At 53.3% G+C, this 17,717-nt stretch overlaps 1 protein-coding gene across 1 annotated transcript; it reads left to right on the forward strand.

Moving 5' to 3' along the window:
- The first annotated feature begins 6,299 nt into the window (after window positions 1–6,299).
- Window positions 6,300–16,323, forward strand: GIPC1 (GIPC PDZ domain containing family member 1). The gene is made up of 9 exons (XM_080804113.1): window positions 6,300–6,354; window positions 8,543–8,617; window positions 10,503–10,589; window positions 12,573–12,893; window positions 13,653–13,838; window positions 13,938–14,118; window positions 14,890–15,002; window positions 15,296–15,377; window positions 15,512–16,323. The coding sequence occupies exons 4-9, from the start codon at window positions 12,606–12,608 to the stop codon at window positions 15,661–15,663; spliced, it is 1,002 nt and encodes a 333-aa protein (XP_080660239.1). The 5' UTR covers window positions 6,300–6,354; window positions 8,543–8,617; window positions 10,503–10,589; window positions 12,573–12,605; the 3' UTR covers window positions 15,664–16,323.
- The last annotated feature ends 1,394 nt before the right edge of the window (window positions 16,324–17,717 follow it).

Consider the following 17,717-nt stretch of genomic DNA (forward strand, 5'->3'; position numbering starts at 1 on the left):
TTTCTGTCAAATAAATAAATAAAATCTTTAAAAAAAAAAAAAAAGAAAGAAAGAAAACAGCACTGCTTCTGGGTTCTATCATGACTTTCTGAAACCCAGAAGCAAAAGGCAGGTGCCTGCCCTGGGTCTGAGGGACCTGGGGCCAAAGGACCCAGCCCGGTAAGGGCCACCTCCTTTGCTTCCCCTCCAGGTCTGCCCCACTAAGATCACTCCTACCAGGCTGACAGGGCAAGCCCAAACACAGGCCACAAACTCTGAGATCACTCTGCAATCACTCTGCAATTGTCCCTCAGCAATCTTCCTCCTTGGTCCTCCCTGTCCTCCCAAGTCTCATCATCAGGCCCCACGCTGAGGCAAGTTTGACCCACCCACCCAGAGGGATGTCATGTGTCTTGGGGTTGAAGCTAAAGCACCATACCCATGAGTCACTGTTCAACTTTGAGTCAGTAGTTCCCCCACTCTGAGTCTCAGTCTCCCCTTCTATAGAATGGGGGTGATATCCAGTGTGATTATTCACGAAAAGCAGGCAGCACAGGCCATGGCACAATAGTAAGAGCTTAATAAAGGCGTCTGTTTCCAGGGGCACCTGGGTGGCTCAGTCGTTAAGCGTCTGCCTTTGGATCAGGTCATGATCCCAGCGGGATCCTGGGATTGAGCCCTGCATTGGGCTTTCCTGCTCTGCGGGAAGCCTGCTTCTCCCTCTCCCACTCCCCCTGCTTGTGTTCCCTCTCTCGCTGTCTCTCCCTCTCTCTCAAATAAATAAATAAATAAAATCTTTTTTTTTTAAAGGTGTCTGTTTCTGTCCATTTCTATTATGATATAGTGTGTTTATTCGTCTGTCTGACCTCAACACTGTTCATTACCAACAGCTGGTGTTCCCTGAGCATTTACAATCTATCCGGCACCACTGCAGGCATCTGACACAGAATAGCTCATTTCATTCTGCATAATCATAACAACTTTAGGAGGTGTGTTCTATTATTCTTCCCATTTCACAGAGGAGGAGACTAAGGCACACAGGGCGAAGCCCAGGGTCACACAGCTGGTGAGCAGCACAGATGATGGAGAAAAAGAAGACTCTATCCTATCCCACAACCTGAGGCGGCCTAGAAATGGAATAAGAGACCCAGGGAAACTAAAACTGTAGAACAAATAGAAGAAAATATAGAATAACTTTGTGGGGGCACCTGGGTGGCTCAGTGGGTTAAGCCTCTGCCTTCGGCTCAGGTCATGATCTCAGGGTCCTGGGATCGAGCCTCGCATCGGGCTCTCTGCTCAGCGGGGAGCCTGCTTCCTCCTCTCTCTCTGCCTGCCTCTCTGCCTACTTGTGATCTCTGTCAAATAAATAAATAAAATCTTAAAAAAAAAAGAATAACTTTGTGTTTTAAGGGAAGAACCTCTTTAATGAAATTTCATGGGTGTGAACCACAAGCAGATAAGTCCTGTTATACCAACCACACTTAGGAATTTTCTCCCAATGAAGGATATAATGGATGAAGCAAATCATCATGTTGGTGGAATTGGAGAATATGTTTGTGATGCCTAATACTTTACCTTACCTCCCAGGGTCGCTAGGAGAGTTAAATGGCTTAATAAGTGTAAAGTTCTTAGAACAGTGTCTGGCACGTGGGAAGCTCTGTCTAAATAGTATTTACATTACTGAAGCTGCCAAGTGCTCAATATCACTGCGCTACCTAGTAGAACTATGCAAACGCACGTGTAATTTTAAATCGTCTAGCAGCCACATTAAAATAATAAAAGAAATAAGTGAAAGGAATTTGAGTAACACATTTTATGTAGCTCAATATATCCACATTATTATTATTATAACATGTTATCAGCATAAAAATGAATTAATGAGATATGATATTTTACAACTGCTCTTCTATGTACTGTGTCTTAGAAATCTGGTGTGTATTTTCCACTGCCAGCATATCTCAATTTGTTGGTTTTTTTCCTTAAGGTTTTATTTATTTATTAGCTAAAAAGTGAGAGAGAGCACAAGCAGGGGGCATGGCAGGCAGAGGGAGAAGTAGGCTCCCCACTGAGCAAGTAGTCCCATGTGGGACTTCACCCCAGGACCCTGGTATCATGACCTGAGCTGAAGGCAAATGCTTAACCCACTGAGCCACCTAGGCATCCCTGGCACATCTCAGTCTGTATTAGACATATTTCAAATGCTCATAACCACATGTGGAGATTTCACGGAGACGGAACAGACTGGACAGTGCAGGTCTTGCCTCCATGAGGAGCACATGCAAATCAACAAGTAAAAGATAGCAACCCAAGTGCAAACAGGGCTAAGAGTATGAACAGGCAATTTACAAAAGAGGAGAAACTGAAGGCCACTGAGTAAATAAGGAGAGGCTCAAAGTGACCAGAAATCAGAAAAATGGGAAAGATAGCAATGCTGTTGGCACTTGACAGTGAGTCCAAGTGGCAAAAATTAGAAGATGGAAAAAGCTAACAGCTAACTTCTGCACTGACAGAAGATGTGACTGGGGACAGCAAGCCCAAGAGGTCACATAGCAATTGATTGTGCCCTGTGACCCAGCATCTCTGCATCCAGGTTTCTCTCCTAGGGGGATTCCCACCAGGTCAGTAAGGGGACATGTCCAAGGCAGCAGTGTGGGGAGCTGGAGGCTGCCTGGTGTCCATTCCCAGGGGACACAGTAGTGAGATGTGAGGGATATATCCATGGAGGACCAAGTAGAAATGAGAAGAAAACAGATTTAAGAGATTGGCAACATGGATGGATCTTTAAGGCCTACAGCAAAACAGGCAAACAAGCAAGCAAGCAAGCGATACAGTGCTAACTGGAAAACAAAAGTAGGAAGCCCAAGTATAATAAAACACCCACATAAAACAATGCACATTTTCAGGGGCACCTGGGTGGCTCAGTCAGTTAAGCATCTGCCTTCAGCTAGTGTCATGATCCCAGGGTTCTGGGATGGAGTTCCCTTGTTGTCAGGTTCCTTGCTCAGCAGGGAGCCTGCTTCTCCCTCTCCCTCTGCCTACTGCTCCCTCTGCTTGTGCTCTCTCTCTCTCTCTCTCTGTGTCAAATAAATACACAAAATCTTTGAAAAATTGCACATTTTCAAGAAAACGCTCAAAAGGGGGCATGTTGAGCCTCCTGCAGTGCTGTACCAGAGATGGGAGGGAATTGGGGGTATTTTCCCCTAATCTTTATTTTGAAATTTTCAAAGATATAGAAAATGCACAAAAATGGTAAAATGAAAATCCATACGCTACTCTCCTGGATTCGGTGGCAATTGTTATTACCTTGCCACAATTGTGCTCACCTGTATGCACTCTCTCTCCCCAGTCCCTCTCTGCATCCCTCCTCTATATTAACATTAATGTATACCATATTATGATATTGTATATAGAATATATACATATATATTTTTGTGAGCCATTTGGCAGTTACCGCTATCACAAATTTACCACTAAATAATTCAGTGTGTTTCTCCCCAAAATAAGAACATTCTCTTATCTAACCATAGAGCAATGCTTACATTCAGGAAATTTAATATGGATGTATTATCTAATATCCACTCCACATTCAAATATTCTCGAGTAGCCCAAGAATATCTTTCATAGCTGGTTTTTTTTTTAATTTTTATCAAGGATCCAATCAAGGATCATACACTGATTTGGGTTGTCACCTCTATCTCCTTCAAACTAGAACTGTTACCCAGCGTTCCATTCATTCATTCAATTAATGGATTGATTTTTCCTTTCCTGATATACATCTATTTGAACACTCCAGGCATTTTTGGGTTTTGTTTTTTGGTTTGGGGTTGTTTGTTTATTTGTTGGCTGAAACTCCCTTAATCGGGAAGTATCTGGTTGTGTCCTCATGAGTAGATCCAGGTTAAACACTTTGAGCAGGACTAGGTACTTTGTAGGTGATGTTGTCACAGCAAGGGGCATGTGAGGTTGGCCTGTCCCATCACTGGATATAATAGTTTTGATCACTTGGTGAAAGTGGTGACTGCCAGGTTTCTCCCTGGTGCTTTTTCCAAAGTATCCTTCCCCCACTGTAATTAACGAGCAATTTGGAGCCTGGTCCTTTGAGACTGTGTGAATACGTACTTCCTCCACTGAGGAGCCTCGCCTGAATTAATTATTTCTCTCCTGGCTGCAAAATGGGGATTTTCTAACTCAATCTTTCCTTCTGTATTTTTTTTAAGATTTTATTTATTTACTTGACAGATCACAAGCAGGCAGAGAAGGGGGTGGGAAGCAGGCTCCCCACTTAGCGGAGAGTCCGATGTGGGACTTGATCCCAGGACCCTGAGACCATGACCTGAGCCGAAGGCAGAGGCTTAACCCACTGAGCCACCCAGGCGCCCCTCCTTCTGTAATGTATTAGCTGGCATTCCAGATTATTTTTTCCAAAGGGAGCAGAGGCAGCCCTGGAGTCTGAACTCAGCAGCTGGGCCTCCCAGCCTCTTGAGCTACAAAACTGGATAAAGAGGTGGCCGGCTCTGTGCCCTTGGACAACCCCCTCACCCCTCCCTGGGGGACCTCCTCATCAGCCAACAGGGGGGTTCAAGTGGATTTTGCTCAGGACTCTACTGTCCCCGTGGCCCCACATACTGTTTTCTTCAGGTGTATAGAGGGCAGCTCAGATGCCAGGCGCAAACAGGGCAGTGGGTACAGTCCCACAGAGGACAGTGGCCCAGCCATAGCAACTGATCACTCAGTGAGAATGGCAGAGGTCAGCAGCACAGGAAGAGAAGGACAATAGCTGTGGCTGTTGCCACGGCAGTGGCAGTGTTTGCCAGCTGGGTGGGGCCAGACTCGCAGCCCTCAGTGGCTAAGCCCAGGCCTCACTCTCCCCTTTTCACTCCGCCAGTCTGTAGGACCTGATGGGGCTGGGATACACAACAGCTCACCCTGGGGACCCAGAGACCCAGTCATTCAATGAACATTGAGCAGAGTCGCAGCCATTAGAGGCCGCCAAGAACTAAAATTCCCAGAACAAGCTCCTGGTCCAACACCAACTGCGCCAGAGGTCGGCTTGGAGGTAGAACAAGGAAATCTCACCTGTCCTGGGAACTGAGAGTCCTGGTCTGTATGAGGTGCGTTTGTGTCTTTGTTTCTTGGATCTACTCCTGCCTGAGAAATCCCAGTTAGGAGGCAGACCTGATGATGGTGAGATCACCTGTCCTCTCATTCACACATGTACTGACTGAGACGTTCCTCGGTGTCTGTCTCCAGACCCAGGCAGGGGGAGAGGGGCCGGGAGGCAGTTAGATGGAGGAGACAGCCTCATGAGAGGGCATGAGAGAGGCTTGGATTCGTTGGATACCCTTTGAAACCTAGACATATTATGTGCTCAGTAAATATTCGCTGGTCTAACCAGCAACCGAGCAGTCAGTCCATCTCGCCTTTGTCTTCCCTACCATGAGCCGTTTCATACAGTTTTGCTAGCTCCTAGGATATTGCACTCTCCCAAAATGTGCGGTATCTCTCTGTCCAGCCTCCAGGCCTTTTGCACGCGCTGTTACCTCTACCAGAAGCACATTCAGCTTACTCGTTGAAATATCTGCAGAGATAGGACAGAGCCTGGCACGGAGCAGGGGCACATGAAATATTTGACAAGTGAATGAATGAATGAATGAATGTCCTTGTCCATTGTACACCCCAGGAAGCAGGGACACTCGGGACCCTCCCTATTCATCTCGATCCTCCGCCCGCTCGCCCGCCTGCCTAGAATGAATGCATCCTTTTTATCCGCTCCGAGGATGGCCGGGCTGGGGCAGGGGCAGACCGGGAGGAGCACTGGAGTGGGGGCTGCCCTCGGCCCCCTCCCAGGTCTCCTAAAGGGTCAGCTTTTCCGGATGTGGGGAGTTTGCCTCTGCCCGAAACTTAGCCCCGGTCACCTGACTCCCACGACCAGCCCTCCCGCCCCTTACCACCCCGGACACCCCAGACCGACACTCAGCCAACAGCACGTGGTCCAGGGGGCCCAGCTTCCCATTGGTTGCCGGTCTTCCTTCCTCGCGATTGGCAGGGGCCCAGCCCAGGTCCCCCCTCCGCGTCCTGCGGTGGTACAGTCTGTCGCGGCTTTAGGCGGGGTGGGAAGGTCCACTGCGCCGCGGCGCCGGGGGGGGGGGCGGGAAGAGCAGGGCGAGGCGGAGGGATCCCTCTGGAATGTTTCCGTCGGGCCCACCCGGGGCAGGGCGGCACGGCGAGGATTGGCCACGAGCGTCGGGCGGCGGCTTCTGATTGGCCGGGCGCGGGCGCGGACCCCGCCCCCCTGGCCGCGGCTGCGGGAGAGGCCCGGGCCGGAGTTTGCGGAGGGCCGAGCCCGGCGCGCGCAGGGTGGCGGCGGCGGCGCAGGTGAGTGCCCCCGCGGGCGGGGCGCGGCACAGCGGCTCCGGGGACCCCAGCAAGAACCTGCGGGGTAGCAGACCCGCGGGGATTCGGCGGATCGAGCGGGGTGGGGCCAGCCCCATGGACAGGGCTGGAGGTCTAGGTTGGGCTCCAGGATGCCCGAGGCCCCTTCCCAGAGGGGCGCCTGTCTCCCCGACGGGTTAGGGTCAAACGCCTGCCGCCGCTGGGTTGGAGTCGACAGCCCACCCTGCTCCCTGCGGTCCTCTGGACAGTCCCTGTCCCCGAGGGGACGGGCGCGGGGTCGGTATTTCTGAGCCCTGCCGGGGCACCTCTCTGGAGCTGGCCTCGTCCCAATCCTCCAGGGGCCTAGAGGGACCTGGAGAGGACCGAGGTCCCGATAATAATAATGAAAACATCACCCCGGCTAGCATTTACTGAACGCTTCCGTGTCAGGTATTTACCATGCATATCACTGAGTCTAAACACCTCATGGGAGGTGCTGTTACTTCTTTCAGAGGTGAAGCAACGAACCCAGAGAGGTGGAGTGACTTGCCCAAGGTGGCACAGCTAGTGAGTGACAGATCTGGAACTCGAACCCGTGCTTCAGAGTCCAGAACTGCAGTCTCAACCCCTAGACTAGATGACTTGGTGGCCCAGTGGCTCCATGGTTCAGGTGTTCCTGACCAGCTCCTTTGCCGGCTGCTGTTCCCACCCCCCACCCATGCACACCTCTGGGCTACACCTGCTGGTCTTTGCTTTACCCTTAAGAGGTCACCAGACACCAGTCCTACCTTGTCTCTCCTGTCCTAGAAAGACAAGACACGAACACTTAGGTCCTCAGAAGAGAGTGACACCTACAGAGGAGACAAGGGGCCTGGGGTTGCTTTGCCCGCTGGGCCCCTCTGGGAAGCTTGGGCTGAGGCCTGGGCAGTAGGCGTTCTCCCCGGAAACGCCCAGGAGCCGGTTTTTCAAGACTGAATCAGAGGCTTCCCGCCCTCCTCTCCAAAGCAATATCCTATTAGAAAGGGGAGGCTAGGTGTTGGTGGCACTCTGCCCCCAGCTTATGTCAGCTCCCAGGAACCCCCTTCCCCACTTCCTGCTGCCCCCACCGTGATTCTGCGTAGTTGTGGAGTTACTAAGTTTCAGGCCCTTCCCAGAGAAGAGACGGTGGGGTGCTGGGATTCAAGCCAATGTGCTTGGTGCTCAGGCTGGCACTCTTTTTCTCTATCCCTATGTTCAGGTTTAAGGGAAGACTCGGAACGTGGGGAGGGGGTGGCAGTTAGCAACTCCATGGCATGTTCTGAGGATAGGAGGGCTCAGAGAGTAGTCAGAATGAGGACATCAGGCACATCTGTCCATTCTACAAACATTTATTGAGCACCTGCTATGTGCCAGGCACGGTTCTTGGTACAGAGGATGCAATAGCGAACAAGACAAAAATCCCTCCTCTGTAGGAGCTGCCATTCTAGTTGGGGGGGGGAGAGGGACAGGCAACAAGCAAGTTAACAAGTAAATAAAGAAGGTACCTGCAGATGGTAGAAGTGCTAGGTGCTATGAATAAAATATGAGGGGGTGGCATGGTGGAATCTGGGGGGGAGCTCTTGGAGGAGGTGACTTTGGAGACAGGATCTAAGGACAAAAAGACGGTAGCCATGCGAAGATCAGGCAAGGGGCTCAGCCCCGTTAAGGACTCTGACACTAGATGGAGCTTGGAATAGTGTAGCTGGGCCACCAGCTGCAGCTAAAGTGTCAATTCTGCAGGGGTCTGTGGCTCATATTAAGGAGTTTGGAGCTTTTCCTCTGTAAGGTGGGAAACTGTTGTAAGTTTTGAAGCTGGGGAGTGACACGATCTGGTTTACATTTTAAAATAGAGACACGAAGTGAAATAGCAGCCTAAGACTGAAAGACAAGAGTTCTGCCAGGGCAACATGTAATTAAGTGCATGGGCCTGAGCCGTCTGGACCACAGGGGCGGTTCCAACAGGCTGAAGCAAGCCAGGGAGGCTGCCTGGAGGTGGTGGCCTAGCCTAGACTTCGGCAGGCAGAGTGGAGTGGACTGGGAGGTTTCTGGGCCGGGCCAGGCAGGGGAGGAGGCCATAGTAATAATGACAATAATAGTAACAGTTTCCTTAAATCAAATGTCAGGCAAAATGCTAATCAGGTTGTTTGCATAATCTCTTTGGATTCCTGTACAGGAATTCTGCTGTTTTTTTGAATGAGAAAACTGAGGCCCCATCACATGAAGTGACTTGCCCACGGCTACACAGCTGGTAAGTGGCAAGGGTGGGATTAGAACCCAGGCTGCCCTGCCTCTTCTAGCCTGGAAGGCAAATTCATTAATCACTTACTTTCCTCACTGCCATTATTCCCTCCTTGCAGGTGAGGATATGGAAACTCACCTGAACCAGGGCAGCAAGCTTAGGCAGAGTAATGAGATTGGGAATTGGTGATCAGGATGCTGGGGCCCTGGGTCAAGGAGGAAGTTTGAATCTTGTCAACTGACCGAAAGGTGGTACAGATGGAAATAGTAGTTAAAAAAAAGATCACCATTTATGGAACCCTTCTCATGTGCCAGGAACTGTTCCAGGCACATGTATGATTTCCTTGTAGCTCAGAGAAGATAAGACACTTGCCCAAGGTCACACCGATAGTAAGTGGAGAGGTCGGGTTCACAGCATCCTGCTGAGATGTGTGAGGGGCAGCAGGAAGAGAACCAGAGGAGGTGATGATAAGAAGTTTGGGATTTTTTTTGTTTTAATCTTTTTTTTTTTAAGATTTTATTTATTTGATAGAAGATACAGCGAGAGAGGGAACACAAGCAAGGGGAGTGGGAAAGGGAAAAGCAGGCTTGCCGCTGAACAGGGAGCCAGATGTGTGGCTCGATCCCAGGACCCTGAGATCATGACCTGAGCTGAATGAAGGAAGATGCTTAACAACTGAGCCACCCAGGCACCCCTTGTTTTAATCTTTTTAAGCATCACTGAGTGCGATGAAATAATCTGAGGGGACAGCATTGGTTTATTCATTCAGAATTTGTTTTTTGTCAAATATTCAGCAAATTCCTACCGTGATGGGTGTTGTGGATAGACAGATGAAGTAACCAATAAAATACTAGTATCCCAAATATATAAAGAGTTTCCACAAATCAATAAGAAAAGAAAGACAGGCATTACAATAAAAAACAAACAAACTGCAATTTTTAAAAATAGGCAAAGACTTAAACAGGCAATTCACAAAAAGACACATCCAAGCAGTTAATAAATGTCTTAAAAGTTGTTAAATGTGGAGCCTGGGTGACTCAGTCGGTTAAGCATCCGACTCTTGATGTCGGCTCAGGTCATGATCTCTGTTGCGAGATCAAGCCCTTCAGTGGGCTCTGCGCTGGTCGTGGAGCCTGCTTAAGATTCAAGTCCCTCCCTCTCCCTCTGCCCTTCTCTGCCACCACCCATTACAAAAAAAAAGTTGTTATGCATCCTTGATTATGAAGGGAGTGAAAACAAAACCACAGTGAAAAGTGAGGGAGATATTCTGTGTCTGTGTGGCTGGATGGAGCACCTGCCCTGTCCCTAGCACTGTGCTGGGAGGCAAAGGATGAGGACCACAGAGGTGGGGCTTGCGCTTTTGCTGTCAAGACAAGACCCCCTCGGGGCAGGGCCTCCAGCCTGTGCTCCTCTGCCTCCCCAGAGCCAGGCACAGGGACTGGTGGGCTAAGGAATATTAGGATCACTAATCCATCCATTCATTCAGCAAATATTTATTGAGCACCTGCTACACACCGGGCACTGTTCTCTGCACTGAGAGTATAGGAATGAAAAAGGCAGACAAAATTCCTTGCCCTTTGAGAAAACAGTGAACAAGAACAGTGGATGAAATTAGTTGTGGGAGATGCCAGAGGGCAGAGTCAGGTGCAAAAGCCCTGAGTCTAGGCTGCACCAGGGATGCCGAAGGAGCAGGGGAAAGGCCTGTGTGCCTGGGAGGTACAAGCAAGGCGGTGAGTGGGAGGAGAGGAGGGGAGGGCAGTGATGGAGGGCAGATTTGGGGAGGTCTGTGGGTCGAGGGAAGGATGTTGGCTTTTACTTTGAAGGAAGTGGGAGCCCTGGGTTGGGGGGGATGGTCAGAGCAGAGGACAGGTGTGATGTGACATATGTTTTACAGGATCATTCTGGCTGCTGTGTTGACACAGACTGTGGAGAGTGAGGGCAGAAGCCGGCGGACTTGGAGGAGGCGACTGCACTAGTGTAGGTGAGAGATGCTGGGGTTGGAGCAGGGGCGACTGGAGGAGGTGTTGGAGAACAGATGAATGAATGCAGGTGCAAACAAATAGAGGTACGAGAGTGGGTGCAGCCAACTGGGCTTAGCTGAATCCAGGATGGCCCCCTGGAGGAAGAGGTTTTAAGGAAGGAAGCCGGAAGTCCTCTTTACACAGAAAAATGTGGCATAAGGAGATCCTTACCACAGCCTGGCCAGGTGGGTGGAATGTCCCTCCTTGCAGAGCAGACATCCCAAGCCCAGGGTGGATGGTGTTGCTTAGGGAGCCATGCTGCGTGGGTGTCAGACAGACCGGAGAGTGCAGGCTTCTGTAACTTTGGACGTGTGACTCAAAAATGAAATCTGAGCTCTTTCCCAGTCTGGAAGGCCTGCAGAGTCGACCCCTCCCACCCCCCGTTGCCTCTTGTAGAACCCCTCTTCTGTCTCCCATTGCTCGCTACACTCTGGTTACACTGGGCTCCTGCTGTTCTGCGAGCCTGAGAGTCTGCTCAGAGCCCTCCTGTGGCCACCACCTTGCTCAGAGCAAAGGCCTAAGTCCTCCCTGGGCGCAGGAGGCCCTGCTAGCTCTGCCCCATCCCCTCCCTGCCCTCACCTCCTCCTGCTGTCCCCCTTAGGACTCTGTTCCAGCCACACAGGCCTCCAGCTGTTCTTCAAACACACCAAGCACGTCCCCACTTCAGGGCCTTTGTACTGGCCGTTCCCTCTGCCCAGAGCCGGCTTGCTCACATCCTCATGTGGATACTGCTTCCTGTGACTCAGGTCTCAGGTTCAGTTTCACCTGCTCAGAAAGGCCCTTCTTGAACTTGGGTGTAGAAGAACTTGCCTTGTTTTATTGTCTTCATAGCACGATTAGGAATTATATTAGACTTTCACACATGTGCTTGCTCACTGTGTGTCTTCTCTGGACTATATATTCTGGACAGCTGGACAGAGCCCCAGCTAGCATACATGGCACCTAGAAGGGAATTGGAAGGAGGCAGCCCTTCTCCCCCGGCAAACACATCAGCTTGACAAGCAGAGCACAGGCTGAATTTCAATCCCACTTGCAACCCTGGTCTGGTGTTTTTGCACAGTGAACAACCTGTGTAACTGCACATAGTGGCCCTGGTCAGGGACCTTGGTTATCTTACTGAAGGCAAGATCTACAGTGCTGCATGGAGTATAGTAAGTATGCAAAAAATGTTTGTTTGAAAGGAGGGAGGAAGAAAACAGGGAGAGTGGAGGTAAAGGAAAGAAAAAGACTATATCAGTCAGGACAAGTTTTGCAACAGTAACAAAGAACCCCCCAAATCTTAATGGCTGAATTCCACAAAGGTTTATTTTTTTTGTTCCTGCTACATCATCATAGCTCAGCAGGAGGATCCATTCATTATAGTCACTCAGGGCCTGGCCGATGGAGTCACTACCACATCAGATGCAGCCTGCCCGGGAAATAGAGACCCCCGGCATCTCTCACTCCAGTGAGCAAATGCTTCAGCCCAGAAATGTCATGGGTCACTTCCTCTCACAACTCATTGGGCAGAATTATAGTCGTATGCCCGCCCAGTCACACAGAGGTCAGCAAGTGTCACCTGCCTGTGTGCTTTGAAGGGAGAGTCAGTTTTTTTGTGCGCAGCACTAGTGACCATCAGTGCCAATAGAAAAATAAAGGGGAATGTAACCACTCCGAGCCTCCATTTTCTCATCTGCTAGATGGGCATCCTCATAACATAATATTGTCCCCACATCCCGATGTGGTGAGGATAAAGGAAGGTCACAGCGTAGTTTGCTTGGGGTCTTAGCAGGTGTTAGCTGCTCGTATTACTTCTCTACAAGGTGTGTAAGTGCTGGGCCCCGGTTTTGAACCAAAGCCAGTCTGTTCTCTAAATATTTCCTAGGCCAGTAGGGGGCTAACAGTGTGGGAGAGGCAACCTGCGGCCACTGCCCAGGCCCTGAGTGCATTTTCCTGTCCTGCAGATCTCCTGAGCGAGCTCACGCTTCTCGCTGCTCATGCCGCTGGGACTGGGGCGGCGGAAAAAGGCGCCGCCTCTGGTGGAAAATGAGGAGGCTGAGCCAGGCCGTGGGGGGCTGGGCGTGGGGGAGCCAGGGCCCCTGGGTGGGGGTGGGGCAGGGGGGCCCCAAATGGGCCTGCCCCCCCCTCCCCCAGCCCTGCGGCCCCGCCTCGTGTTCCACACCCAGCTGGCCCACGGCAGTCCCACGGGCCGCATTGAGGGCTTCACCAACGTCAAGGAGCTGTATGGAAAGATCGCTGAGGCCTTCCGGCTGCCAGCTGCCGAGGTACCCACTGAGGAGCTGGGCACCAGGGTCCCTGATGGTGGGCTGAGACCTGGGCATGCCTCCTCCTCGTGAGCTGCGGCTCAGATGCTGAAGTTCCATACACTGAGGCCTGCTCCCTAGTGGATCGTGAGAGCTGGTGGCCACACTGGATGCCGCGTTCCCATCAGTCATTAGGATGCCTGCACTCCAGTGAACTATGGAGAGCTGAAGATTAGGGCTGAGTGCTGAGTTCCCATAAGGCACTGAGAGGCCTGTGCCCCGTGGACAGCAGAAATGGGTGGCCAGGGCTGGATGCGACATTCCTATCATGCATTAGGAGGCTTGCGCCCCACTTGCTTATGGGATCTGAAGGTCAGATGCGAGGTTGATTTCTCTGTGATGCATTCGGAGGCCTTACCCCAAGGACTTGGGAGCCGAAGGAAGGGAGGCAAGAAGGGCAACAGTAGGACGGAGCAGGAAGTAGGTGCAGGGGTCCCAGTAGGTGTGGTGGGTACCCTGTGCCCCTTCATTTGTTCACAAGCCCTTACTGAGCACCCACTGTGTGCCAGGCTCTGTGCCCTGGGAGCTGCAGGGAGTTTTTGATAGAACAGAAATCCCAGCCCTGGCAGAGCTGCTTCCTGGGGGGGGGGGCACTCTGGGGTGGTCAGGCACTGGGGTGGGGACCTACAGCCCTCTCCCAGCTCCCTCCTTGCCCCTCAGGTGGTGGTTAGCAAAGGGTGAGGGAGGGAGGTAAGGGTTGAGTGTCTCCCGCCCATGCAGGTGATGTTCTGTACCCTCAACACCCACAAAGTGGACATGGACAAGCTCTTGGGGGGCCAGATCGGGCTGGAGGACTTCATCTTTGCCCACGTCAAGGGGCAGCGCAAGGAGGTAGAGGTGTTCAAGTCAGAGGAGGCGCTGGGTCTCACCATCACTGACAACGGGGCCGGCTATGCCTTCATCAAGGTGCTTGGGGAGGATGGGGCGCCCGGAGTCCTGAGGGTGAGGATGGGCCGTGAGAGCGGAGGCCGGAGCCCTGGGCGCTGACAGCTGCTCTCCCCACAGCGCATTAAGGAGGGAAGCGTGATCGACCATATCCAGCTCATCAGTGTGGGTGACATGATTGAGGCCATCAACGGACAGAGTCTGCTGGGCTGCCGGCACTACGAGGTGGCCCGTCTGCTCAAGGAGCTGCCCCGAGGCCGCACCTTCACACTGAAGCTCACAGAGCCCCGCAAGGCCTTTGGTGAGGGGGCTTCTACCTGGACCTCCGTGGAGGCCCTATTTGCTTGGGTTCAGGCCACAGTGGCAGGGAGGCACCAGCAGGTGGCGCCCAAGGCCAGCCAGCTGCAGTGGGGGGGTGGGTAGCTCCGCCTTGCCCTGGGGAGGGGGTGCTGGCTCTCCGCCCAGCCTGGGAGGAGGGAGAGAACAAGGAGGAAGTTGCCCCCACACCCAGCTTCCCGGAACCATTAGCCCAGCCAAGCGCCCCCAACCCTGGCAAGCTACCCCCCCAGCCCTGAAAAGCCAGGGTTGGCTGCCCTGTTCCTGCACCCCCACTTTTCTGTCTGACTTCACTAACTCTCTGGAATGGGCCTGAGGCCCCTGAGGTGGGGGTGGGGGACTCTCAAACACTTCCCCAGGCAGATAGGGCTGGTCTTTGACCCAGCAGCTGTATCCCCTTGGCCTTGGGGAGAACAGCTCAAGACCCAGGCCCCACCCCCTTCCTGTCCCTCAGGCCCTGGGAACAGGGCCCCCTTCTGTCTCCCCTCCGCCTTTTCTATTCTCAGCCCCTGCCTGTCCTTACCCCCTCCCCCCCCCCCCCCCGCTCCCCCCTCCATGCCAAGCCTGGGTCAGGAGTCCTGCCCTCCTGGGGTCACCTCAGACCTCAAATCCCCAGAGCCTGCAGAAGCTTGGAGAAGGTAGAAGGGGGTATCAGAGGCCAGGCTGCTGGGGGTCCTGCCCAAGGTATGCTGGAATTGGGCTTCCCAGACCCTTACCCCTTCCCTGCCTTCCACAGACATGATCGGTGTACGCTCAGGGGGTGGCCGCCCAGGCTCTGGCCCCCAGCTGGGCACTGGCCGAGGGACCCTCCGGCTCAGATCCCGTGGCCCTGCCACAGTTGAAGATGTGGTGAGTATTCTAGCCAGGGCCCAGTCCTCCTTCCCCGGGCATCCGTAGGTGGCTCTGGGCAATAGATTCAAATGCACCTCTGCCACACACCAGCTCTGGGACATTTGTTGGGCAGGTGGGCCTCAGTTTCCTTGTTTGTAAAGTAGGGGGGATAGTAATACCGTCACAGGTTGTGGTGAGGATGAGCTGTGGGTCAGTATGTGTAAAGTGGTGAAAAGAGCGTCCCGCACTTAATAGGTACAATTATAAATACATTCACATTATTGTGATGTCATTGTCCCTCCCCCCGCCAGCCCTCAGCCTTTGAGGAGAAGGCGATTGAGAAGGTAGATGACCTGCTGGAGAGCTACATGGGCATCAGGGACACGGAGTTGGGTGAGTGGAGACGTCTGGATCTGGGGATGGGTGCGAGCCTGGGGGAGGGGGCTTCTAGGTCATGTGGGGCTGGGTCTACCCTGAGGACCTCTGTCATCTGTGCTTCCATTCTGCCTCCCCCCACCCTTGTGCAGCGGCCACCATGGTGGAGCTTGGAAAGGACAAAAGGAACCCAGATGAGCTAGCTGAGGCCCTGGACGAACGGCTCGGTGACTTTGCCTTCCCTGATGAGTTCGTCTTTGACGTCTGGGGTGCCATTGGGGATGCCAAGGTCGGCCGCTTCTAGGCCCCCTTCCAGACCTCTCAGTGACTTGGCTCCGCTTGGTGGGAGCCCCCCGTGGGAGGGCCACCATGGCCTGGACCCCAGCATCTGGCTTGGACCTTTGCTCCGCACCCCAAGGATGACACAGAGTGGAGGTGGGCCCGGGCCTCTGCCCCACTCCAATCGGTACCACCCCTCCCCAGTTCCCACCCTGGCTGGGGTGCCCGGTCCCCCCTTGCCATGTTCCCCACCTACCTCAGCTGGGTCAGGCACAGGGGGTGGGGGGAGGGACCAGCCAGATCGGGTGGCCACCCCCGCCCCCAACACTTTCCGCATCAGCTGCCAAACTGGTCTCTCATCTCCCTGGGGCCTGTTTGGGGGTCGTGACCTCCCTCGTTTCCTGCTGCAGGGAATGCAGAAGGGGGGCATCCCCCCCTCAGCAAATGCAATAATGCCCTCCCCCCCGTGCCCCACCCAGAGAGGAGCCCCCTCACTGTGGAGTCTGTTACCTCCGCATTGGAAACACTAGTCTGCTGTGAACCCCGAACCTCCCTCCCTCCCCTGCCCTCTGTGTCTCCCTCAGCCCAGTCCCAGACAGAAGGGGCAGGAGGGAGGATGGCAGCGGGCTTTTGTATCTGAATTTGCTGTCTTGAACATAAAGAATCTATCTGCTGTTGGACCTGTGTGGCGGCTTCAGCTTTGGTTTCATGGTGGGAGAAGGGGGTGAGCCAAGGCTGGGAAAGAATGTAGCAGCTGAAATCCATCCTCCTCGGGCTCCAAATTGAATTAGGAGCCTGCATGGGCCACCCCCCCAACCCGTTCCGCCTGATGAGGTTTCTGGCTGCAGGCCACCAGGCTTCCAGTCAAAGGCCGGAGCTTTCTGGCCTACTGAGGTTCAAATCTTGCTCCCTCTCGAACAGAGCCTCCCGCCACCTCAGGCCTGATGTGAACAGTGGGTGCAAGGCTCTGATCGCCCAGGGCCATAGGGAACACCTGGGCCAGGCTGCAGGGCGGTGCAGAAGCTTGGCTTGGGGGCCTGGGATGGAGGCCTGCCAAGGCAAATGCTGTGGAGAGGAGCCCTGCACCCAAGACCGAGGGGAGCAGTCATGATGTGGCCCCCGTTCCTGTGGACGCTGGATGTGTGGGGTCTGCTGGCGTCCATGGCGCGCCACGGTCTGCGCTGGACATAAACCCAGCGTGCTTGTTTTGACAACCTACTTCATCCTTGAGGATTGAGTGGGGATCAGGGAAGGGGGGTGGGCCCCTGGCCAGACCTGGAGGGAAGGGCGGGAATTGAAGCAAGGGGAGCCAGACCAGAGGTCCCTGCAGGAATGTCTGAGGTCAGCCCGCTCCCCATGTTCATCCCTCCTTTCAACAGGAGGGCGATGGGCCTGCCCGGGAGAGGGGAGCTGGGAGGGATGGCTAGGCTGGGGGTGTGTGTGCAGCCTTCTCGGGGTGGGATGGAGACAGCTGTTGGTAGGATCCCTCTCAATGTCTCTGAGGTAAACAGCTCAGGTCATGAAAGGGTGTAGCCGTGTGTCTCAGTGTTTAGACAGTAAGACTGTGTCTGTCAGAGTTTTGGTGGTTTTTGACTCCGTCGAGGGAACAGGATGTAATGACTGTCTTCATGTTCCAAGGTGTTTGTGGGTGTAACCTGCAGCTCTCTGTGTGGAGTGTGGCCCTGTAAGGGCAGCTCGGGGGGGGGTCCCAGGCTGTGAGGGTGTGTGTCTCTGGGTGTTAGGAAACACCTAACACCTTCGTGGGGTAGGTGTTGACCAGCTAGATCTCCAGATGTCCAGGAGGTAGCACTCCTGTATGTGTATGGTGTATGGAGTGTATTCGTGGTGCTGGTCTTGTACTGTTAGGGGTGTCTGTGGGTGATATGGAGTGTGGCTGGTGGGCTGTCTCAGAGTAGGGATTGTGTGGGTCTCGGTGCTGAGACTGGATCTCCCAGCACTTTCTCAGGGGAATGCATTTCAGCGTTGTTGAGAGAAATTAAAGCAAGTAACAATGGGGGCACCTCTGGGGGTCATGGAGGTGACATGGTCACAGTGCATTCAGGTGTATGACAATGGCCG

Source organism: Martes martes (assembly GCF_963455335.1).
Source record: "Martes martes genome assembly, chromosome: 1".
Taxonomy (NCBI): Eukaryota; Metazoa; Chordata; class Mammalia; order Carnivora; family Mustelidae; genus Martes; species Martes martes.

What these genes read in the sequence shown, in the direction of transcription:
- GIPC1 (XM_080804113.1), top strand. Translation starts at nt 12,606, where the DNA reads ATGCCGCTGGGACTGGGGCGGCGGAAAAAGGCGCCGCCTCTGGTGGAA. An exon ending in TCCGGCTGCCAGCTGCCGAG is followed by an intron (nt 12,894 to 13,652) that starts GTACCCACTGAG and finishes CCGCCCATGCAG; the next exon opens with GTGATGTTCTGTACCCTCAA. An exon ending in CATCAGGGACACGGAGTTGG is followed by an intron (nt 15,378 to 15,511) that starts GTGAGTGGAGAC and finishes ACCCTTGTGCAG; the next exon opens with CGGCCACCATGGTGGAGCTT.